The sequence below is a fragment of the Emys orbicularis genome, chromosome 1 (genome assembly GCF_028017835.1).
Source record: "Emys orbicularis isolate rEmyOrb1 chromosome 1, rEmyOrb1.hap1, whole genome shotgun sequence".
Taxonomy (NCBI): Eukaryota; Metazoa; Chordata; order Testudines; family Emydidae; genus Emys; species Emys orbicularis.
The window spans coordinates 53,834,975-53,860,069 of NC_088683.1; the positions used below are offsets into that span (position 1 = coordinate 53,834,975).

Below are 25,095 nucleotides of genomic sequence, written 5' to 3' on the forward strand. Positions count from 1 at the left end.
AAGTACAGGGAATATCTTACAAACTGGAGTAATCTTTTAAGTACAGCCACTGTATATGATTATATCTTGCTTCAGATAGATTGAGAATCCTTTTGACTGTACATCTTTTGCTAGTAGATACCAATGTTCTGGTAAAACAGTGATTTTTTTTTTCTTGCCACATATAAACAAATTTTTAAAATGTAGCAGAATATGAACTCCCATTAGTTAGTCAAAAAAACGTTGGTGATACCCTGGGTGTGCCACAACCTTTCATTGCTATTTTTTTCCTCTGTAAGGGTAACAGAACTCTGGTGCAGATTTTAGTACTTTCTGCTCTGTTGTCTGACATGATGTGTACTCTAAAACATCTTCCAGTGGATATTATTCTTAAGGAAACCACCTGCTTTGGAGAGTGAATATGTGTATGTTTTCTTTCATGAACTTGAAAAAAGAAATGAGCAAAAGTGTTTGTTATATAAATTATTTTATTTTCAGTTTTCCACAGTGCACACGAAAATTGTTGTTATTCCCAACAGAGCCAGCGCTGGATACTTTGAAAGTACCCTAGCTGTGAAAGAAAATGTCAGGGGACTGATTTGTAGGCGGTCAAGCCTAGTAGTCAGAGTTTGGCTGCCGGAGTCAAGGGGCAAAACAGGATCAAAACCAGGAACCAGGGCTGAACATCAGAACCAAAGTCAGAGTCCAAATGCCAGAGCCAAGGGTCGAGACAGAGTAAGAGCCAGGAATCAGAGCCAAAGGTCAGAACTGGATTACCAGGAGTCAGGGAAAGCAAGAGAGGGGTGATTCTGAGGCAGCAGGAAGACTGGGACAGGATGTGAACAAGGCTGGGTGCAGGGCAGGGTCTAGACTGTAGCCGTGGAGGAGACTATCAGGAGCAGAGCTTAGAGAGAGACGAGCACAGGAAGGCAGAGAATCCATGGACGTGGGTGTTGAGCAGCCAGCAAGTTACTGCTGCAGCTGGGCTTAAAAACTGGCCTGCTAGCTTCCTCAGCCACTCAGGCAGGGCAGTCCATCAGGCAGGCTAGCCGGCTTGTTAGGGTTTCAGGAATACTGAGCAGGCGCAGCTGCAGGGCCTTACTCCTGACAGAAAGTGACAGTGTGTACTAGTAGGCTGGGCCCTTCCACAGTGATCATAATACACAAGGAGATTGGCCTGGACGGGGTTCCAGACTGAAATGTGACAGGATGCACCGTGTGGGTGACAGCAGAACAGAAATTACAAAAACTGAGTGAGAAGAACAGGAATACTTGTGGCACCTTAGAGACTAACAAATTTATTTGAGCATAAGCTTTCGTGGGCTACAGCCTACTTCATCGGAAAATACAGTAGGAAGATATATATATACACAGAGAACATGAAACAATGGGTGTTACTATACACACTATAAGGAGAGTGATCAGTTAAGGTGAGCTTTTATCAGCGGGGAGGGGGAAAAAAAACCCTGTTTGTAGTGATAATGAAAATGACCCATTTACAGCAATTGACAAGGAGATATGAGGAACTGTGGGGGGCGGGGGGAAATAAGCATGGGGAAATAGTTTTACTTTGTGTAATGGCCCATCCACTCCCAGTCTTTGTTCAAGCCTAATTTAATGGTGTCCAATTTGCAAATTAATTCCAATTCAGCAATCTCTCGTTGGAGTCTGTTTTTGAAGGTTTTTTTGTTGTAATATTGTGACTTTTAGGTCTGTAATCGAGTGGCCAGGGAGACTGAAGTGTTCTCCAACTGGTTTTTGAATGTTATAATTCTTGACGTCTGATTTGTGTCCATTTATTCTTTTATGTAGAGACTGTCCGGTTTGGCCAATGTACATGGCAGAGGGGCATTGCTGGCACAAGATGGCATATATCACATTGGTAGATGTGCAGGTGAACAAGCTTCTGATAGTGTGGCTGATGTGATTAGGTCCTATGATGGTATCTCCTGAATAGATATATGGACAGAGTTGGTAACGGGCTTTGTTGCAAGGATAGGTTCCTGGGTTAGTGTTTTTGTTGTGTGGTGTGTGGTTGCTGGTGAGTATTTGCTTCAGGTTTGGGGGCTGTCTGTAAGCAAGGACTGGCCTGTCTCCCAAGATCTGCGAGAGTGATACATCGTCCTTCAGGATAGGTTGTAGAACCTTGATGCGCTGGAGAGGTTTTAGTTGGGGTCTGAAGGGGATGGCTAGTGGCGTTCTGTTCCTTTCTTTGTTGGGCCTGTCCTGTAGTAGGTGACTTCTGGGTACTCGTCTGGCTCTGTCAATCTGTTTTTTCACTTCAGCAGGTGGGTATTGTAGTTGTAAGAACGCTTGATAGAGATCTTGTAGGTGTTTGTCTCTGTCTGAGGGGTTGGAGCAAATGCGATTGTATCGTAGAGCTTGGCTGTAGACAATGGATCGAGTGGTGTGGTCTGGATGAAAGCTGGAGGCATGTAGGTAAGTATAGCGGTCAGTAGGTTTCCGGTATAGGGTGGTGTTTATGTGGCCATCGTTTATTAGTACTGTAGTGTCCAGGAAGTGGATCTCTTGTGTGGACTGGTCCAGGCTGAGGTTGATGGTGGGGTGGAAATTGTGGAAATCATGATGGAATTCCTCAAGGGCTTCTTTTCCATGGGGCCAGATGATGAAGATGTCATCAATGTAGCGCAAGTAGAGTAGGGGCGTTAGGGGAGAGAGCTGAGGAAGCGTTGTTCTAAGTCAGCCATAAAAATGTTGGCATACTGTGGGGCCATGCAGGTACCCATAGCAGTGCCGCTGATTTGAAGGTACACATTGTCCCCAAATGTGAAATAGTTATGGGTGAGGACAAAGTTACAAAGTTCAGCCACCAGGTTTGCCGTGACATTATCGGGGATACTGTTCCTGACGGCTTGTAGTCCATCTTTGTGTGGAATGTTGGTGTAGAGGGCTTCTACATCCATAGTGGCTAGGATGGTGTTTTCAGGAAGATCACTAATCGATTGTAGTTTCCTCAGAAAGTCAGTGGTGTCTCGAAGATAGCTAGGACTGCTGGTAGCGTACGGCCTGAGGAGGGAGTCTACATAGCCAGACAATCCTGCTGTCAGGGTGCCAATGCCTGAGATGATGGGGCGTCCAGGATTTCCAGGTTTATGGATCTTGGGTAGCAGATAGAATACCCCTGCTCGGGTATTCTATTTTTTTTCCTCCCCTGCTGATAAAAGCTTATAGTGTGTATAGTAACACCCATTGTTTCATGTTCTGTGTGTGTGTGTGTGTGTGTGTGTGTGTGTGTATATATATATATATATATCTTCCTACTGTGTTTTCCACTACATGCATCCGATGAAGTAGGCTGTAGCCCACGAAAGCTTATGCTCAAATAAATTTGTAAGTCTCTAAGGTGCCACAAGTACTCCTGTTCTTTTTGCGGATACAGATTAACACAGCTGCTACTCTGAAAAACTGAGTGGTGTGTGACGCAGTTTGTGTCAAGGAGTATTTTAAATGTGAAAAACCTGTAAAACAAAACATTTTTTAATTCTTCCCTCCCCTACTCAATTATCTTTCACCCTTTATTTTTGTTCTCATCATCCCCTCTCTCTCTACTTCCGCTCCCTTGTGTTCCATTTCCATGAGCCGAGGGTGACAAATTCTTTTTTTTTAATTAGTTTTTTAAAATGTTTGCATCAAGCCCCAAATTTCACCACGGACCCACCATTAGACACTGCTAAGAAGACTGCACGTCAGCTATTTGTCAATGTTACATTGCCTTTTCCCATCTCAGAGAGGAGGAGGACTGGGAGAAGGAGGAGAGAGAGCTTGTGCCCAGATATGCTGGAGCTTAGCCCCTCCTAGTGCCTTAAAGCCCACATGGGCGTGAGCCAAGTGGGGGATTGAGGAGCAAATTGGCACTAACAACCCCCCCTTCCACACACACACACACACACACCATCCCTGCCCATCCCATGTATTTATCTAGTTCTTTTTTGAACCCTGTTATAGTCTTGACCTTCACAGTATCCTCTGGCAAAGAGTTGCACAGGTTGACTGTGCGTTGTGTGAAAAAATACTTCCTTTTTTTGTTTTAAACATGCTGCCTATTTATTTCATTTGGTGACCCGTTATTCTTGTGTTATGAGAAGGAGTAAATAATACTTCCTTATTTAATTTCTCCTCACCAGTCATGATTTTCTAGACCTCTATCATATCCCCCCTTAGTCATCTCTTTTCCAAACTGAAATGTCCCAGTCTTATTCATCTCTCTCATATGGCAGCTGTTCCATCCCCCTAATCATTTTTTTGCCCTCCTCTGTATCTTTTTCCAATTCCAATATATCTTTTTTGAGATGGGGTGACCACATCTTCACACAGTATTCAAGATGTGGGCATACCATATATAGAGGCAATATGATATTTTCGGTCTTATTATCTATCCCTTTCTTAATGATTCCCAACATTCTGTTAGCTTTTTTGACTGCCATTGCACATTGAGTGAATGTTTTCAGAGAACTATCCACAATGACTCTGTCCTGATTAAACACAGAAATCTCCAACAACTATGCTGTAAATCACTGAATTTGTAGGTGCATCTTCAACTATCAGAATCTTTGAGGAGCCCTATAACAAAAAATAGTTAAAGAACTGTGTCCTAAGAATTTTATGCTAATCGGAGGGACACAGCCCTGACTTACTTTGGATGGTCACCTGTTCCTGCTTACACAAGAGATTCTCTTTTTCAAGAGTTTTTTAATATTTTAAAGTGCAGCTGTCCTGACTGTTTAAAATGTCATTACCTTAATTCAGCACATCTGCACAATGTGTGTATTCAATGTCTTAACTTCTTACATTAGTGACAAAAATAAGCTTCTGCTACATTTTACTTCTGTTAACTCAAGTGTGCTTCATTATTTAATAAAGTCCAGAAATTCAAGTGCAGTTGATAAAGCTGGGTCTATATAAAAAGGAGCTGATGCTTTCACATCTGCTGGATTTTTTATTTTTTTTTACTGTCTATTTAGGTTTCCATCTAACTGGACATTACAAGTCACCTCAAAGTGTGCTATCTGCACAAGAGTCGGGCTGGAGGCATGAAATATAAATTAACAATATTATGTAATACTAAAAGCTGTGATGGAACATATCCCAGTGTAAATGTTATACAGCAAAAGGGAGGGAGAAGTTATCAATGAACTTATAATTAATTAGGTACCTAGACAAAATGGTTCGTAAAAAATATTAGTGGCCGGTTGGAATCCAGGCATGACACCAATTAACATGCATAATATTAGACACGCTGTTTCCATCAAAATTCTAATATAGGGGGAAACAATGAGTTCAAAATATGCACAAGCAAATAAGGAAAGTAAGAGTGTCCTTAAATATAATTTTTTCATGTGCCCTGGAATGTGTCTCCATTATTTCCATATTCTCCTTTACAGGCAACTGGGGCTAGACTTGGTTCCAAGAAAAGAATATGGTATGGTGGATCCTGACGAGATCAGTATTACAGAACTCTATAGGCTGGTAAGTAGATTCTTTCCCGGGGCACCCAGGGTTGAGAGCCCTTGCTACCTCTTACCCTTAGCATGAGGAAGCCTTGTCTGTGCCTGCTGGGGTCAGCTTCCCAAATCCACTGGACATGGGCAACACAAGGACTCCCCTGTAGGCCTATGCAGGCCCTGCTGTCATTCCACAGGTTAGCAATTGGCACACTCCAGCGCTTGAGCCCTCCAAGTGTGTACCTGGAGCATCCTGCCCCTGGTCTATTGGACACTTGCAGTATTTACAGATTCACTGCTTCCAAAGAAGCAGTATGTGCCAGCTTACCAGTTCCACTTCAGATCACTGCCCTGTTATAAACATATCAAAGCACTTAGATATGTTTATAGTGAAATAAAGTATAAGTTTATTTACCAAAGCTAGAGATTCAAGTAGTAGCAAACAGAAATATTGGAAACAAATGGTTACATAATAAATAAAATCATAACCTACATTCTAGACTTAAGACTTAATTAACAAGATACTCTTGTGCAGGGGTCAGCAATGTGTCCGTACACAGACACAAGTGTCCACGGTAAAAATTTTGAGGTCCGTGGAGGGCGCTCATGGGCGGGTCCCCGCAAGCAGCTCCCCGTCCCTGCTGTTGCTGACGGAGGGATGGCCAGGCGGCTCTGCACGCTGCCTACGTTCCCCCTCCCCGAGTGCTGACTCCGTGGCTCCCGCCCATTGGCTAGGAACTGTGGCTAATGGGAGCTGCGGGGGCAGCACTTGCGGATGGGGCAGTGCGCAGAGCTGCCTGGCCGTGCCTCTACATAGGAGCCAGAGGGGGGACATGGCGTTGCTTCTGGGAGCCTGCACCCCCAGCTGAAGCCCTCTCACCCCCCCACACACATCCCACCCCCCTGCTCCAGCCCAGAGCCCTCTCCCGCACCCTGAACCCCTCATTTCTGGCCCCACCCCAGAACCCGCACCCCCAGCTCAGAGCCTGTACCCCCCCCCCACCCAAACCCCCTGCCTCAGCACAGAGCCTCCCCGCTGCCCCTCCAATGTCCATCACTAAGTCCAGTAATTTTGTCAAGTGTCCGTCACACAACATGGTGGTGCTGACCCTTGCTCTTGTGTCTTGTAGAGTAATGCTCACCCAAAATCCTTGCAGTGCTTTATAGCCTGGCTGGCTGTGACCCTGTTTTCATGAGTAAACACTCTGTCAGTTTGTCTCCTCCAAGGACTCTGTGTGTTCCCTTGCACTCCAAGAAAAAACACATTCCTTTGTTTTTATTCATAAACCGGATACCCCATCCCTCGCTGTTGGTTTATTCCTGTTAATTTTGTCTCTTGTAGATTTCGCAATCTCTCAGCCCACCCTGGCTCCGTATGCAGTATGCATTGTGACGCATATAATACACAAAAGTCCAGACAGGGAGATAGTTGTCCATTACCTCCTGTCTGAAAGGAACATTTCCAAGGTGTGTCACTTCCTGGTGACCACCTTAATTCCAGGGCCTTAAGAACATAATTTTTAGTATAGATACATAACTCCTTAAATATTATCTGTTTATACATTTCACAATGATCATGATGACCAGTGGGCTATTGGCACTCGGTAGAGATTTCACATTCCACCCTTTGGTGAACTGTTATGTAGATATCACTCCCAGAGGATCTCTATAAAACCCTATGCACCCCCTGTGTCCTATGACAGTTCAAAATTAAAAAAAAAATTCTAATGTCTGGGTCAGTATATTTCTATTGATAACATAATGGAATTTGTCTTGATATCAGAAATTTCTTTGGGGCTATTTTGATGCATCTGTAGTTCTGAAAGCTACTTTCATTTGAGTTAAACTTTCCACTGACAATATGTGTGTGTGTGTGTGTGTGCGCGCGCGTACTCTGCATGTTATGTGGATTTGATATATCATCAGTGAAACCATTACAGTTCTGGAATGGTTCCATAAAAGCTTAACCATGAGTAAAAGCATATGAGATACTTTCTTTAATACTGTAACTGGGCCCTTAGTTGCATTAGGCTATGCAAAGATTAATGGAATTGTAATAATATATCCATTGTATGAGTATTGTCACTCTTAATCATATTGGTTGTGGGGTCTCTTCAGCTAATATAATAACATGGATGTCAATAAAGTTGTATGAGACAACTCTCCTTTTGGCTTCTCTGTACACAGAATGATCCATTTTATTTTATGGGAAACTATAATTATTTTTCAAGGGGCCTGATCCATACAAACTCCATTGAAGTGAATGGAAAGACTCCAATTGACTTCAGTAGCATTTGGATATGACCTATAGTAATGTTAAATTGCTACAGTAATATAGAACTTATCTGCTTAAGTTTAAAAACTTTTTTTAAACTAAGTTTTACTCTTGTTAACACAAATGTATTTGAATAATTAACATGGCCCATAGAATAAAGCACAAATGAGAAGATTGGGCCCATATAAATGTGAGCTGACATATTTACATTTGCTAATATTCTTTTTTTACTATATATTCTGATTATCATTTGACTTGACATTACAGATCACCTGTTTCATTGTGGTGTCAGTTAAGTATTTGGGTTATGTGTTGAAAACACTGGGTTAGTCTTTCTCAAAGTTCAAAACTGTATGTAGTATTACAGAATCATATTTGGACACTTAATATGAAATATTTTTCTAATTATGTGGAAAGGAAATTAATCAAGTGAAGAAAAATGAAAAATACAATTAAGTGGAAAAACGCTGACTACTTCATAAGTTTAGCTAAATTAGATAAGAAGAATAAAAGAAATAAAATTAGATATTGCTAACGTGGGCAACCTTACTAAAATTAGTGAGCAGCTAAGCAATGTAAATTTTAAAAATAAAAAAAGGAGAAAAGCAAAAGATGTTAGCTTACATTGAGGATTAAGTACTTTGGAAGTGTCACATTTTGATTAAAAAAAAAACACGTAATTTTAAATGCTAAGAGACAGAAATAGTACTACTTGATTTTTTTTTTTTTTTTTTTTTGATCCCGGGTTCCATTAAAATGGTCAAATTATAAACTGATAAATGAGATTATTAAGGGAAAAAGCAACTGACCTACAGAGCAGTCTGGCACAGATTATACTATGTGGAAGTGAACCTTTCGGTTTTAGAATAATAACTACAAAGCAACTGTATAGTTTATTTTAAAGCTTTTTCAGGAGCAATTCTTTAAACCAGATTTTAAATAAAGCGTGGGTACGTACCTGCCTAAGGTGGTTTTGGGTTCTGGTGGTTAGAAGAAGGAGCTGGAAGGTTGGGGTTAATGGATTTCAACAGTCCCAATTGAGCCAGTGGGTAACCCTGATTAAGTCATGCCAGTACCTTATTCCTCTTATCTGGGAAATAGATGAAAATCAGTTGGCTCATTGCATGTGGGGTCTCAAGCGGAGCGGATAAAGCACACGACCAATGTGGTTGCAAGCTGAACTCAAGCTGACTCCAACTCTGTTTATTACAAGCTTTCTTTTATAGTCTTTCTTAACATTACATAACACAATTAGGCTATAATTACACATCTACCGATTGGACAAGAAGGAGAATCATGTGTTTATCACATGTATAGCCCCACACCGATTGGTTCAATTGTTCCTTACATAAGGCCTCATCTTATATAACCACCAGGGGGCCTTACATAAGGCCTCATCTTATATAACCACCAGGGGGCCTTACATAAGGCCTCATCTTATATAACCACCAGGGGGCTTTACATAAGGCCATGATTTATTGCCAGGCAAGTGTCCCATCGTGACCCTTACCCTCTCATGGAACTTTACATCCCCACACCTCCCCCCTTTTTCTTAAATAAGGAAGTACAGCATTATCAGGTGTCTAGGCTGTGACAAACAACAAGTGCAGGTCCGGTGTCACTACTGGATAAGCCTTGGGCGCAAATTCCCCATCCTTATGGGCTTCCCTAATAAGTCCGTGCCAACGCCTTACGGGGTCCGGGGGGCCCGAGCCGCCCGGGATATTGTTCGAAGCATGTCGCAGGGTGGAAACATCGGATGAAACGGTATATGGTCATCTGTTAGCTTCTGGCACTTTACAAAGTTATTCAAGTCAGCACCCATTAAATTTGTCACAAGATACACTTCATTAAAATTTTCTATTGAAGTTGCTGGTATAACAAAAAACCCGCGTCTTTGTCCCCATTTCAGCAAACGGGACAACGCGTCAGAGGGAAGCTTCTCTCCCTTTTTTTTTTTTCAGCGATGCGTAATAAAAAATCATGCACCGTCTCCTCCTCTGCAGACAAAGCAGAGCCCATTTTATGGAATGCAGCCGCTCACCCGTGAGCTCACGAACGCCTCTCTTGGACGACCAGGAGCCGGTATCCTCCGGTACCTCCTGCCGCGGCTGCCATCGAATGCAGCCGCTCACCTGTGAGCTCACGAACGTCTCTCTCGGACGACCAGGAGCCGGTATCCTCCGGTACCTCCTGCTGCGGCTGCCACCTCCGCCTTTTCTCACCGAACACTTCAGTCGGCTGTGTTTGCATACGTGATAGGAGAATTTGGACAGTCTTTATTTGCATCCCCAATTTCTTTAGTTTCCATGGCTGCATCCTCACTTTTTTCAGTTTCTGTGGCGGCAGATGTTTTTATATATTTCATTCTTTTTGTTCTGGTGTAAGGTTCTTCTGCATGTTTACGTTTTTGTTTCTTTATATGTGTTTGTTTTTCTTCTTCATATGATTACCATTTCCATTTATTTCCACCCGAGCTGTATTATTCCTCTCATGCTTTTTCTTCTTCTTTTTCCTCTTTGCATTATTGCTTTTGGAAGTTTCCTCATTTTCATCTTCAGTATCTTCCTTTTCTTTTTTAGGCTTTAATCGGCTGCCTTGATGTCCAAGCCGAATCACGTCGGGGTCACCATTTGTGGGGCTCCATGGGGCGTGGACAAAGCACACGACCAATGTGGTTGCAAGCTGAACTCAAGCTGACTCCAACTCTGTTTATTACAAGCTTTCTTTTATAGTCTTTCTTAACATTACATAACACAATTAGGCTATAATTACACATCTACCGATTGGACAAGAAGGAGAATCATGTGTTTATCACATGTATAGCCCCACACCGATTGGTTCAATTGTTCCTTACATAAGGCCTCATCTTATATAACCACCTGGGGGCCTTACATAAGGCCTCATCTTATATAACCACCAGGGGGCCTTACATAAGGCCATGATTTATTGCCAGGCAAGTGTCCCATCGTGACCCTTACCCTCTCATGGAACTTTACATCCCCACAATTGCAGAACAGGTGCTACATCTAAAATGAGGGGTTTGGGATTAAGAAATTACCCCCACATTTAGAATTTTTAACTAGTGCTATTTTTAATGTATTAGTCTTTTTTATAAATATTTGAACGTGCTGATAGATGTGGTTGTTGTTGATACTAATATGTAGATGGAGCATCGTCATCGAAAGAAAGACACTCCTATCCCAGCAAGCAGCCACCATCTTTTTGTGCAGATGAAGAGTCTGATGTGCTCCAATCTGGGAGAGGAACTGGAAGTCATCTTCTCACTGTTCGATAGTAAAGAGAATCGACCAATCAGGTAATAACATCAATTTTCATGTAAATATTTCAAAACCACTGTTCAGAAGGACTTAGATTAGTGTGTTCCATGCATCTTACATGATGGAGCTAGTGATACGTTTAGGATTTGTCTACACAGTGTGGCAATGCTGACTATGGGAGTATGATTTCTAAAGTTCTCTGATGCATTACACCATAGGTGCCGACTCCGTGGGTGCTCCACCTCCGGAGCACCCACGGAGAAAAATTAGTGGGTGCTGAGCACCCACCGGCAGCTCCCTGTGGCCCTGCCCCACCACCCTGCTCCAGCTCGCCTCCACCTCCTCTGCGAGCGCGCCGCCGCGTCCTGCTTGTTCCCCGTCCCTCCCAGCGCTTGCGCCGCGAAACAGCTGTTTCGCGGGGTAAAGAGGAGGGGGAACGCAGTACGCTGGGGGAAGAGGCAGGGATTTGGGGAAGGGATCCAATAGGGACAGGGAGGGGGCGGAGTTGTGGCGGGGACTTTGGGGAAGGGGTTGGAATGGGGGGGCGCGAGCTCCCACCAGCACCAGGGAAAGTTGGCGCCTATGCGTTACACATATACACCTTGCTGATGTGCACTAAAGGTTCCCTAGTTCAGGGGTTCCCAACCTTTTTCTTTCTGAGGTCCCGCCCACCATACTATAAAAACTCGGCCCACGTGTGTCACAATAATTGGATTTTTGCATATAAAAGCCAGGGCCGGCATTAGGGGGTAACCAGCAGGGCAATTGCCTGGGGCCCCATGCCACAGGGGCCCCCGCAAAGGTACATTACTAAAGTTTTAGCTTCAGTCCCAGGTGGCAGGGCTAAGGGCCCTGGGCTTCAGCCCCATGTGGTGGGGCTTCGGCTTTCTGCCCTGGGTCCCAATGAGTCTAATGCTGACCCTGCGTGGTGGACCCCGTTATGACGTTGCACTCTATATGATTTTATAAAATATGCTAATTAATGAGTGAATATAATGTAACTGGAATATGCTTCATGCAAAAGGTCTCTTGTAAGGTATCATTACAAAGTTTATAATCTACTGAGTGTGGTCATCGTATTTGTATAAATGTATCACTCTTGTATCTGAAACTAGAAATATGAAATATAACTCTGAGGGCCTGTTATAATTATGCAAAGTGTGGGCCATTAATTAGTGGTTTGGAATCTTGATGGCTCCCATCAACCAGGACAATTGACTGTGGATGGCTCTGTTTGCAGGCAAGTCTTCCTGTGAGTCAGACTGGGAGGAATGAAGGCTTAGGGTCTTACAGTGACATGTGATCATGTCACCTGAACTGGAATCCATCTTTAACCTAGTGCTTTTCCATTGGGTGGGAACCCAGAGGAACAAAGGATTCCCGCCTTATGCAAAAGATATATAAATGGGTGGAAGAGAACAAAGAGGGGGCCATCATGAGGAATCCCCTAGCTACCACCTGAGCTGGAACAAGAGCTGTACCAGGGGAAAGTATTGTGCCCAGGCCTGGAAGGTGTCCAGTCTGAGGAAAAAACTTACTGAAGCATCTCTAAGGGTGAGATTATCTGTATTCAGTTTGATTAGACATAGATTTGCGTGTTTTATTTTATTTTGCTTGGTGACTTACTTTGTTCTGTCTGTCACTACTTGGAACCACTTAAATCCTACTTTCCGTATTTAATAAAATCACTTTTTACTTATTAATTAACCCAGAGTATGTGTTAATACCTGGGTGGGCAAACAGCTGTGCATATCTCTCTATCCGTGTTATAGAGGGCGAACAGTTTGAGTTTACCCTGCATAAGCTTTATACAGGATAAAACGGATTTATTTGGGTTTAGACCCCATTGGGAATTGGGCATCTGAGTGTTAAAGACAAGAACACTTCTGTAAGCTGCTTTCAGGTAAGCCTGCAGCTGTTTGGGGATGTGATTCAGACCTGGGTCTGGGTTTGCAGCAGGTTAGCGAGTCTGGCTCAAACCAGGCAGGGCACTGAAGTCCTAAGCTGACGGGGCAGGAAAGCAGGGGCAGAAGTAGTCTTGGCACATCAGGTGGCAGCTTCCAAGGGGGGTTCTGTGATCCAACACGTCACACCCGTGAAACCTGCTCGCGGCACCCCCCAGGGGGCCCCAGATCTCTGGTTGAGAACCACTGCCGTAGTTGATTCTCGGACTAATTAATGCACAACATGTTAGTGCAGTTTAGAAATCACAGCCCTGTAGTGCGCAGCACCCCACTGTGTAGACAAGCCCTTAGTTATACTTTCAGAAACAGGTATAGGATGGCCTTGGTTATTAGAGGAGCATTAGTAACCTCTGTAATACCATCGTAGTTTCAAATTAATATTGCTTTTATCCACCAAGTTCTTCACTTTTTTCAAATATTATTTTGTTTTTGTGTGAGAGGTTGGAGGTGTGTGCCCCCACGTGCACGTTTGCACATATAGTGAGTATTTACTTTGTAACGTGGAGGTCATTTTTAGCTGCTCCTTCTCTTCCAGCATTCAGGTTGCATCCGTATTTTGCTGCCGCTTCCTCCATAATGTTTCTAAGATCCATTTGCTTTATGTTCAGACAGCCAAAATTCTGTCCAGGCCCTTATCTACTGTTTTGATTACTGTAACCTGCTGTGGACTCCTTAATAGCCATGCCATCCCTTTCCAGTTCATACAAAATACAGCTTCTAAAGTCATCCTCCTTGCTCATCACTGTGACAATATCATCTTCCCCCTTCCACTTGCAAAACTGGCTTCTATGGTTCTGTGGGGCTCATATTTTTTAATTCCCTATGTTTTGTTTTTTAGTCACCTTTTGAATCTGGATCATCAGTTGCACCAATACTGGTAGTGCTGGGCCCCAGAAGACAGCAAGCTTGTGCTGTATGTTTTTCAGAAGGACACGAGAGAAGGGGATGGGGTGGAACAACGCTGTTGTGTTGTGGGCAAGATGGGGAGGAGCAAGAGATGGGGTAGAGCCATGAAAGTGTTGTACAGTGCTCACCCCATCCTCTGCACTCCTCTGGACAGGAGAGAAGATAATGGGGGATAGGATCATGCTGCATTTTGTCCACACTCAACATATGTGAGCATAGGGAGGGGAGCCCAGTGTGGAAGAGTCTCAAGGGTCTGGTCTGATAGGAAGTGTGTCGAGGACTTTGGGGATGTGAATCATGAAATGCTTCCTGCTCTCCTGGGTACAGACGGAGTGTAGGATGGAAGTGGGAATGTCTTTCTGCAGAGAAGGAATTTGGAGACCAGACCTCAGGGTAGACAAATCTTAGGTAAGATGGCACAAGACCTCACAAAGAGTTAAATAAGTCATTGGTATGGGATCATTAATAGGATGTTAGTAGTGTGAATGCAAATGGTGTTATATGATATCTGTGAGAATCTTTTCATTCATGGCCGAGGGAATGTTTTGGATCAAGTGGAAATCATTACAGAATTTGACAAAATGACATCTGACTATTTTTGGTAGAAAAAGGGCAAGGAGATGTCTGCCCGCTATTTTGGAGGAAAACCACCCAGAATAAATTGATTCTTGTTGCTAGTGAAATCGCACAAACATCTGTTACTAGGATCAAAACTGCTAGGTACTATTATGTAATCCTAGACGGCACATCTGACATTAGTCACCTAAAACAGTTCACTGTCGTATTGAGAATTGTGGCCATCTGTGAGTAGGAGGCATCAAGGAATATTTTCTGGAATTAATTCCAGTAAATGGCAGAAAAGGTGAAGGGTTAATTGAGAGAGAGCTTCAGAACTTGAAGGAGCATAATTTGGACATTTAGGACTGCTGAAGGCAAGGGTATGGCAGTAGTAGTATGAAAAGCAAGAAACTGAAATGCTTTTGTGTGAGCATGCACAACTTCTAGGGTTATCTGCAACCCATGTGCCTGCCATGATCTGAACCAGGTTGTTATTGACAGTCCATTCCTCAGAAATTGTGGAGTTGCTCTATAGCAGTGGTCCCCAACCTTTTCCATGGGGCAGGCGCCGGACGACTAGCCGCCGAGGACCATGGCTGCCGGACAAGCAGCCACCAAAATGCAGCAGCATCAAGAGGTGTCGCCGCCAAAATGCTGCCGAAATTCGGCGGCATTTCGGCGGTAGTGCTTCTTGACGTTGCCGCTTCTCGGCGGCATTTCGGCGGCTGCTTTTCCGGCGGCCAGTAGGCAGGTGCACATGGATGCCCCAGCGGGCGCCATGGCGCCCGTGGGCACCGCGTTGGGGACCCCTGCTCTATAGCTATTTAGAGTAGCTTTACAATCTCTGTGCTTTCTCATCACCTCACTGGCAAATCTTAAAGCATGTTGCCATGACTCCAAAATAGCTTTCCGGAGCATGGTGGGAAAGCAGGATGAACTCTGTGAAAGCAGTTTCCTATGCACTGAAGCATTTTTTTGAGATGCACTACTAAAGAATGCTGAAAATATTGAAACCAGTAGAGCATGAACTCCTTGTAGATGTTGCCAAACTGGTAAATGAAATATCAGTCCTACACAATGTTCCCTCTAATTTTTTTTTTCCATCCATGTGCAGAATGAATTTTGTTATGTGCACCAACATTGAGTTAATGTGTGGATGTGCGCCACTAGTAGAAACAAAAAACCTAGATATAGTATATATTTTTAAAAAGTTATCATAGGGATAATTATTTCAGCCAGGACAGGTTAGGCATTTTAGAACTCACTACTCCAAGAATTAAATTTAAGTACAAGAGAGAAATAAAAATTATGAAATGCATAGACCAGTCAAAAACTAAAATAACACACTTCGAAAGAATAAAATTACAGAGAATATATGTGAATTGCAGGAAGTACCAAGAAGAGTAACAACAACAACAATAATAGAAGTGTGTGTTGGGAGGTGAGTGTGAAAGACTCTGTGTGTGTGTGTGTGTGTGTGTGTGTGTGTGTGTGTGAATGTGTATGAGAGAGACACAAAGACTGTGTGTGTGTGTGTGTGTGTGTGTGTGAAACAGACACACACAGACTGTGTGTGTGTGTGTGTGTGTGAGAGAGAGAGAGAGAGACAGAGTGTGTGCGCTAGCTGCTGAGGAAGTCTATGAGAGACTGTTCACTGTCTCTTTAAGGCACTCACTCACCAGGCTCGTTCAGACCTCAGACCGCTGCAGCTCTCCTGCTCCTGAGCCCTTTCCCCCTCCCTAGCTCTGCAGAGATGGGATACATGGACAAGGAGGAGGGGGACACCCTGACATCAGCACCTGCCTCTCTCCCCCCGCTCTGCACAGCAAGCAGGAGGGGCCCAGGAGCAGCTGGCCAGGGGCTTCAAGGCAGAGGGCAGGAGCAACACGCCTGCAAGGCAGCATGGGGAGGGGCACCTGAACACACGGATATGCACGGCTCTGCTAATGAAGTGCATGGCGCTTGATTCACTCCTGGGTGGCCATGCGACCGCACAGCTTATAGGAAACACAGGTCCTACACATTCATTATGTGCATAGAAGAATGGTATGATGTGCTTGCAGACCTGAACCATGTCTGCCAGGTATTTCAGAATGTTTCAGCTAAGGTGTCTGTCTAATTCAGGGCTTCTTTGTGCAAGTCGTGGTGTATTAGAGAAAAAACAGTGGAATCAATTCTGATCAACCTCCTGTAGATACCACTACAGTAGTTAAGGAACTAGATTTATAATTTTAATTCCTTGAAACAAGAAAGAAAAGATCTTTGATTAGGAATGGTAGGATGAGAACATGCACGATCCAGGACTTCAATTCAAAGTGGATTTCTACAGCATTAGCAAAAATAACAGGAGTACTTGTGGCACCTTAGAGACTAACAAATTTATTAGAGCATAAGCTTTCGTGGGCTACAACCCACTTCTTCGGATGCACTTGTGTTTATAGCTACTTTCTGAATTCCAACAAAAATGTGGATTTTTCCATTACATCACATTATACAGTAATCTTTCAGAAAATGTACTGAGAGTAAAGTGCAGAGGTCTCAAAATAAAATACCAGTAGACAAAACAAATAATCATTCTTACAAAGAAGTTGCAAAGTCTTGCTGAAATGATACAGGTCTCACCTTGATCACCGGTTTTCTTGTGAAGAATAGACTGCATGTCTAATAAGAAATAGGCTTATTTTCACACCTGTGGTGCACTGCATGTTTTCACATTTCTGCCTCTGTAGCATGAAACTTGACAAACTTAAAATGATCAGGACCTATTTGAGGGCTTCAGAGAGCCAATAAAGACTCTCAGGACTTGACAGTAAAAGCAGTACAACATAAACTTTCCAAAAACCTTACCTATAATAGTCAGATAAAGGAATTTGTACCTAAAAACTGAGAGAGATCCCCCAGACAACTGAAGACTATGGCACCCCATGTGTGTACAAATGTCTGTCATGCAGATCTGTTTGCAACACATCCATTATATATTTGTTGCTGTTTTGCTAGGGCTGTGGAGTTTTTAAAATTGTATTAAAATTCAAAATCAAGGGAATTGGAACCTCTCAGGATTTGCTATTTTGATGAGTAGCACAAATTAAAATAATTAAGTGACAGCTGTATAGAAATATCAAAAGCCTTGTGAAACTGGAGTGAGTAGCAGCTGTAGAGATGTGCTTTTTGTCACAGCTGAAAACACTTTTGTAAATATTCCTTAAGACAAAACACCAAACTATTTGGGGTGTTTGAGAAATTATTTTCATAGTTGTGGAAATGGCAGTACTTGCAGGGCGTTGCTGCTTATTGAGTTAAAAGACATTAAAGGCATTAGTGGAATTAAACTGTATTATAACCGCTACCTCCTGATAAATGGGCTCTCCTTTTGTTCATAATAGATGTGTGTGTGAATTTGGTAGGAAGGGAAGATGCTTTCTGCTGTAAATAAATAATTCAGTGGGACTGTATGAAGGAAGAATCCCCATCATTATTATATTAGGTGGGTAAGGACAGTGTCTTAGCCACTACTACCCTCCAGAAAGCATTAGAACCACATGATCTGTACAATGGAATGAAAACTACAGATGCACAGCACTGATGCCTTCTCTGTCAAAAACAAGGCTATATGCTAGCATAATTTTCTTGTTAGTAGCAGCCTGTGCACCTTGTGTTAACTAACTGCTACTCATTAATCAATTTCAGAGTAATGAGTAAATATATGATAGCATTTTGAAAAAAGTACTATTTTATACAAATTGTAAGTAAATAATTATAGGGAGACATTGGTTGGTAGTTGTTTAGTCATACAAATGTGAATATTTAATGATAGTGAAGTTGAGAAAGCTTTTTTTTTTTTTTTTTTTTTTACAAACTTCAGTAGATTTTAAGTATCATTTTACAATCTTAAGTCCTGTTCCTATGAACACTTAGGCATGTGCTTAGCTTTACTCATATAAATAGTCCCACTGATTTCAGGGGGATTACTTGCTGAAGTGTAAGTTTTTTGCAGATTGGGACCAATTACTCAGAAGTTGTGAGTTCAGTGAACTTAGTAGTAATAAAAAGTACATTAACAAAGTACATTGATCTGTCATCAGAGACATGATTTGCGCTAATCTCTTAAGTATGAAGTGCATGTGGAGGGAAAATAGAAGAGAAATGGATTTACTAATGGCAGTATATAGACTATAACAGGGTTCAAAAAAGAACTAGGTAAGTTCATGGAGCGTAGGTCCATCAATGGCTATTAGCCAGGATGGGCAGGGATGGTGTCCCTAGCCTCTGTTTGCTAGAAGCTGGGAATGGGTGACAGGGAATGAATCACTTACTGATTACCTATTCTGTTCATTCCCTCTGAAGCACCTGGCATTGGCCATTGTAGGAAGACAGGCTATTGGGCAAGATGGACCTTTGATCTGACCCAGTATGGTTGTTCTTATGTTCAGTTTCATTCCCCGACTCTTTTGTCATTCATGCAGCACCTAACTCCCTTTCATATGGTTTGCAATATGTCTGTATTTTTTAAAGTTCGTGTTTTTTCTCATAACCTCAAGATTTGACAGACTGTATGTAATTGAAATACCAGTTTAAAAAAGTAGTCAGAGAAAATTAATGCCTTTAAAGTTTAACAGAAGGGGTTTGCCCTTTTTCTATGGAACACTTGATTTTTTTATAACATATTTTCTCCCTACACAAAATGTAGAAAATGTTATATCAGAAGTTTCATTTACCCAAACTTCATGAATAAATTTGATTAAAGGACATTCATTGGGCTAGATTCTGTATGGTGGCAGAGATTTGCTGAGCACAACAAGGATGAGTGGGAATTTAGGGAGTTGATTTCAGCTCCTCTCTTCTCTGCCCTGCTGCAACCTGGAGTAGCTTAGAGCAGCCTCTAGTCTGCAAGCTTCCAGGTTGCTCTTAACTAGGCCAGCTGGCATCAGTCCGCAAGGGGCCATCTTCCAGCTGAGAATAGATGGAGCGTAGCATGCTGCAGCTATACATTCCCTTTCCTCCCTTGATATGCCCACTATATTGGGGTTTTAGAAGGCAGTGGCAGAAGAACTGTCAGCTCTATGCACACTGGACATCCCCAGTTGGAGCAATGCAGTTTGTTTCCACTCCCTTTGTGTCATCTGAGCAGGACAACAAATACTCCCCATTGTTCCTAAAATTTTATTGATGCATAATTAAACTGAATTTTTTGTTGCATTTTACTAAGGGGGAAAATGCATTGTCCCACTAGAAAGTAACTCAGGTTGATATTGCCTTATTTTTTCCACAAAGTGAGTTGTGTTTTACAAGCTACAGTGTTAGTTATTTGCACATTTTTAAAGCATTTTGACATAAACAGAAAGGGTATATAATCTTAGACTTCGATACATTTTGATGTTTCAATCTTGTTATGATCTTGTCATTTCTGCAAAATTCACAACTGCTGATTTTCTAATCCACAGTAGGTAAGACCTTTAAGTTTCAGAATAGTGCTGGAAGGGTTCGATGTTAGCTTCTTTCTTTCCTTTGGGGATATTGAAGTGATTCATGATATCTCTGTAACATTTCTGTGCTTTGAAAATAAAAAACAAACAAGCTTAGTAATATTGGAAAAAGGATGGTTTAATAAACTGAGTTTCAAATTAAGGTGCAAGAAAGAGTTGTCCTCTGGCCATAGTGAAGTTTAATTTTCCTCACAGTATTGTCAGAAGCAGACCAGATTTACAATCTAGCCTTTGCACTATGAAAGGGAATGAGGGGTTGTTCCCATGGCAGGGCTGAGAGATTCTCACTGACACAAGTGTACCCTAGCAAGCAAGCCAAACCAAACAATGGACAGAGAGAATAATGGTGTAAGAGCTTTAGTCATTGACTTCATTTGGGAACAGAATCAAGCCCACATGAATAAATAGGAAATCACCTCATGAAGATGATGCCCTTCTACAGTGTGTATATATAGTCTCTCTTTGGATTTAGATATAGAATGTTTACAAAGCACTTATGAGAGTACCTGGATAAAGGGTGCGATACTGAATGTATATCGTATACTGTATATACTGTGGAAATTATTTTTATTTTATCAATGTTGAAATTTTGGTAATTTTTTTATGATTTAGTCATTGTCTGAGAGTTGTCTCATTTCAGTACTGTGGTTGTCAACGTATACGTTTATGGGATTTAAATCTTAACAGCTAAATGTGTCCTGAGATGATGGGGTGGCTTCTCAGGGCCTAGCCTGATTCATTGTTCATAAAACAGTTCGTGTGCGCACATACCCTGGACCCAGCAGGAGAATGAAATTAAAACTATATTGATTCGCCATAACTTCTGGCTTGTACTACTTTGTTTTTCTAGTCTTGAGTCAGTATTTTTAATCAATCGTTCTTTTTGTATGTTGTGTTTTATAAGGAAATATTGTCAAATCACTGATAACAATAGTTAGCATTTATATAGCACTTGTCATCTTCAAACAACGTAACAAATATTAGCATATTAATTTTCCCAACATACGCTGTGAGATAGATAACTAAAATTCTTCCCATTTTACAGATGGGAGGGCCTGAGGTAAGAACAGGTAAATTGAGTTGCCCAGGGTCGGAGCAGGAGTCAGTGTCAGAACTTAAAAGTAGAATTCAGGAGAATCCTGGTTTCTAGTAATTTGAAGTGATCTCATCATGACAGTTGATTGGAAAATTGTTTTCCCATCCTGCAAAATCTTTTGAGATTTCACATATTTTCTCATTCTGTGATGGGATGAAACTGAGACTTTTCAGTTTCTTTTTTTGTGAAAAACAAGAGAGCGTGACCCCAGAATAACCCATATCCCAGTGGATCAAGCACTCACCTGGGATGTGATAGTCCCAGGTTCAAGTCCCTGTTCTGCCTTATTCAGACCAGGTAATTAATGCAGACCTATTTAGAGAAGACTATGTTAATACAAAGTAGGAACCTTTTAGTTCATGCCCATACTGTCCACAAGGGGGAATTTCAATGCAGCATTTTGGCGCAAATACCCATAGTCTGAACTGCGAGGCAGTGTAGACATAGATAGCCTTGGAACCTTGTTAGCATAACATACTGAGGTTGAAAGAATGCAACAGTTCGTCTTCTGGGTTGATGTAAAACGGTGGATGGTAGTATTGATGGGCAAATATTCAGAAAGTTGGATAGTCCTTTAGCCTTGCGGCATTGTCTTCAATGGGAAACATGCAGCATTTTGAATGTGTACTGTTAAGTCTGCATATGGACACTCCTCCATTATGGTGCTATGTGCTGTGTGGTTATTTGGATTTGTTTGGGGGAGGTTTTGCCCTCATACCAGCACAAACAGATCATTGAAATTAACCTCTATTGTAATTAGGTCAGAATGACAGAGCTAGTAAGTGTTTAACAGGTTACACACACTTAGGAATCCATGACAATGTTATTGTTATTGCCCCTTTATTTCTCTCTGAATAAATATGACATCGAATCATGGTGTGTTTTCCTCCCCGTTTGCAACTTGCCAGCTGTGGTAGTTTGTGAAACAGTGTGGCCTCAGCATAGCCAGAGGGCCCAATTACATTGGAGCTCTGATAAGACTGATTCTTTAATCAAAAATACATTGATTTTTTTAAATCAGATCTTGGAAAAATGCAGCTTATCTGTTTTAATTTGAATTGGTTTTATAAGCAACAAGGAATACAGTCATAAGTTGGGTGACCCTCTGAACAATATAAATGATCTACTGTGGCTTGGTTAACTTTATGTCTGATCATCAAAAAGTTCCATTACTGCCAAGAATGAGAGACATACATTTGTGTAAGTAAGTTATTTTGTATATCAGTCATTGAGAGGCACTGTGTTCCAGTGGATAGGACATTGGACAGGAAGACAGGAGATCTGGGTTTTGTTCATGGTTTGTCTCTGACTCATTGCATGTCCTCAGTTAAGGCCTTTTAGCTTTTCTGTGTCCCAGTTTCCCCATCTATAATGTGGGGATTAAAACACCTTCTTTATTAAATGCTTTGAGATCCTCTGATGAAAATAGCTATATCAATGCTAAATATTATTAATTATGTACAGCACTTAAGAATAATACAGTTTGCCCAGTAGAACACTATATTAATTGTATATGTGTATCACAGTGAATGAAGTATAGACATTTTTCTTCTCAACAGAACTACTTCCATCTAGTGTTACTCTCACATTGCTACCTGAAGGCTATAGTTTAATGTACAATAGCACGTGCCAGTTTCTTGCAGCTGTGATTGACTTAATGAGTACAAAGTTCATGCAGATAGTGTTAAATGGGGTCTTCCAAATAGTTGTTAACATTTTCTGAGGCAAACCATATCAAAAGCTGAATTGTATGTGGGAGCAGGGTAATCTTGTTTTTAGTATTTTTAGGTTTCTTCAGTCTTGAAATTACAGACCATAAGTGCTTACATACTACAGTGGTAAGTGCTATAGAAAATCCTAAATTAGATGGTAAGACCCTGTGCAGATTGACACAATTATATCTACTCTCCAAATAACTGCTTTATCCCAGAGGCTTTTACCTGTTGTGTGTGGAAACTGCTAACACAAATTTAAATTCATAACACATTGCTAACTAGAGATCTCTGCTGCTTTTTTTATTTAAAACACAGGCTGCCATCATCTCAGAAACCTGAAATGAAAAAGGGAATAGAGAGTATACACACCCTAAGTATGTTTGTTCAGATCACAAGTATTAGGTTCTTAGCATAGATTAATATGCAAGAGAACAGTGCACCAGCACCTTCCTAAAATCCCAGTTGCTTTGCTGACCTTTAAATCTGTACAGTATTTGTGTCTTTGTATGTTATACTTCAACTGATACATTGCAGCAGAACCTGCAAGTGATTTGTCTCTTGTTATTTAGTAAAACTTACATTTGCTAACAAGGCACAAAGCTTCCATCTAATCATGCCTTTTCTAAACCATTTGGTTTATGGTGTTAGCATTGTTCCAAATAAGGTAATCTATTAACACAACAATTATAAGGTAGAAATTCAAAAGAGTAGAGATGTGTATACTTTGTGTCTGTGTCAATATGATATGAAAGTCTTGCCACAAATGACTGATGCCTGTGGACCCCTATATACGAGGAGCAAAGATAAATCCCCCTCTTTCCATCACCTTGAACTCCCTTGTTTTATAAATATCATATTTTCCTCAGATGAGCACAGATTCGTAAACTGTTTAGACAAATAGGGGTAGATCATTTATCCAAGGCTAATGAGAGTAAGATGTATTGTGCATTTTCCCTTTTGTGCACTTAGGGAGTATATTGTAACCTTTAAGTATATAACTTTCTCAACCGTGTAAAAGAATAAACCAGAATTATCATTTCATTATCCCTATGTAGTACTCTTAACTTCACCTTTTTAAGTGGCATTAATATAAATAATTAGTCTTTTCACATTTTTCCTCATTCTATTTTACAATTGCTTTTAAACAGTACTTTTGAAAATCCATTGCAACCTATGAACTGCAATCTGTCCATTTATCAAAATGTTTCCTTCTTTGCATGCGTGTTGATTTTTTGGTGTAGGATTACTCAAGGGCTGGGCTGCTACCACTGATTTTTATTTCAGGAATAAAAGAACATTACAGCATCTGTTTTTAGGGAGGTAACGTGGAGTACTGCATAAAGAGCTGCATGGATTTTGGAATAGGAGGAAAAGAGTGTGTTATTTCCAAAAAAGCCTTGTTCAGACTTCCAAACTTTGAGGTCCTTCACCTCCCTATGAAAGCCTGAAGAATCCCACTAAATCAAATTTATACATTTTTCTGAGTGAGTGAAGGCTGGAGCCAATTAGTAACACTAATTGCATGAGCAACCCATGGGTTTTTCATCCTTATAGGCGGAGAATACTGCCTCCCATGGCCTCAACTGAGCAAGAAGTCTGAGCACGTTTATCCCTTTAAGCCTGTGAGTCAAAGAGACTATCCTTAAAGTTACATATGTTTAAATATCTTGCAGAATTGAGGCCTGTGCTCCTAGACCAGGGGTCGGCAACCTTCGGCATGTGGCCCATCAGGATAATCTGCTGGCAGGCCGCAAGACATTTTGCTGACATTGACTATCAGCAGGCATGGCCCCCCACAGCTCCCAGTGGCCGCGGTTCGCCGTTCCCAGCCAATGGGAGGTGTGGGAAGCGGCGCGGGCCACAGGGACTTGCTGGCTGCTGCTTCCCACAGCTCCCATTGGCTGGAAACGGTGAACCACGGCCACTGGGAGCTGCGGGGGGCCCTGCCTCCGGATGGTCAACGTAAACAAAATGTCTCACGGCCCGCCTGCAGTTTACCCTGATGGGCCGCGTGCCGAAGGTTGCCAACCCCTGTCCTAGATACTGCCATCTGTGAATGCAGGAGACCAGAACAATTCAAACCTGCATAGCAGTACACAACACTTCCTGAAAGCAAGCAGAGGAGATGGGCTGTGGATAGACTGTCCTCAGAAGGGTCATGTGTGGTCAGTGCAAGACTGCTGGAGCTTATTCTGTAGAGGGCTGAGACAACTCCAGGAGAACTCTCTCCTCCAAAGGGTTTGTATGTGGTGATAGCTACTGGAGAATTTGCTACCAGTGCTGTGTTAGTTCCCCAGGTTGAGGGGAACATTAGCCGGATGTCCTGACATCTCTTCCTCCCATTTTTTTGAAAGGAGGGAGAGTCAGTTAGCTGCA

General features: G+C 42.0%; 1 protein-coding gene across 1 annotated transcript in view; it reads left to right on the forward strand.

Moving 5' to 3' along the window:
* Positions 1 to 25,095, forward strand: part of DOCK4 (dedicator of cytokinesis 4) — a 306,106-nt gene that overhangs the window by 61,952 nt on the left and 219,059 nt on the right. Inside the window, exons 7-8 of the mRNA XM_065401620.1 lie at positions 5,382 to 5,466; positions 10,884 to 11,035. Coding sequence (XP_065257692.1) covers positions 5,382 to 5,466; positions 10,884 to 11,035 — 237 coding nt within the window. The remainder of the gene's footprint in view (positions 1 to 5,381; positions 5,467 to 10,883; positions 11,036 to 25,095) is intronic.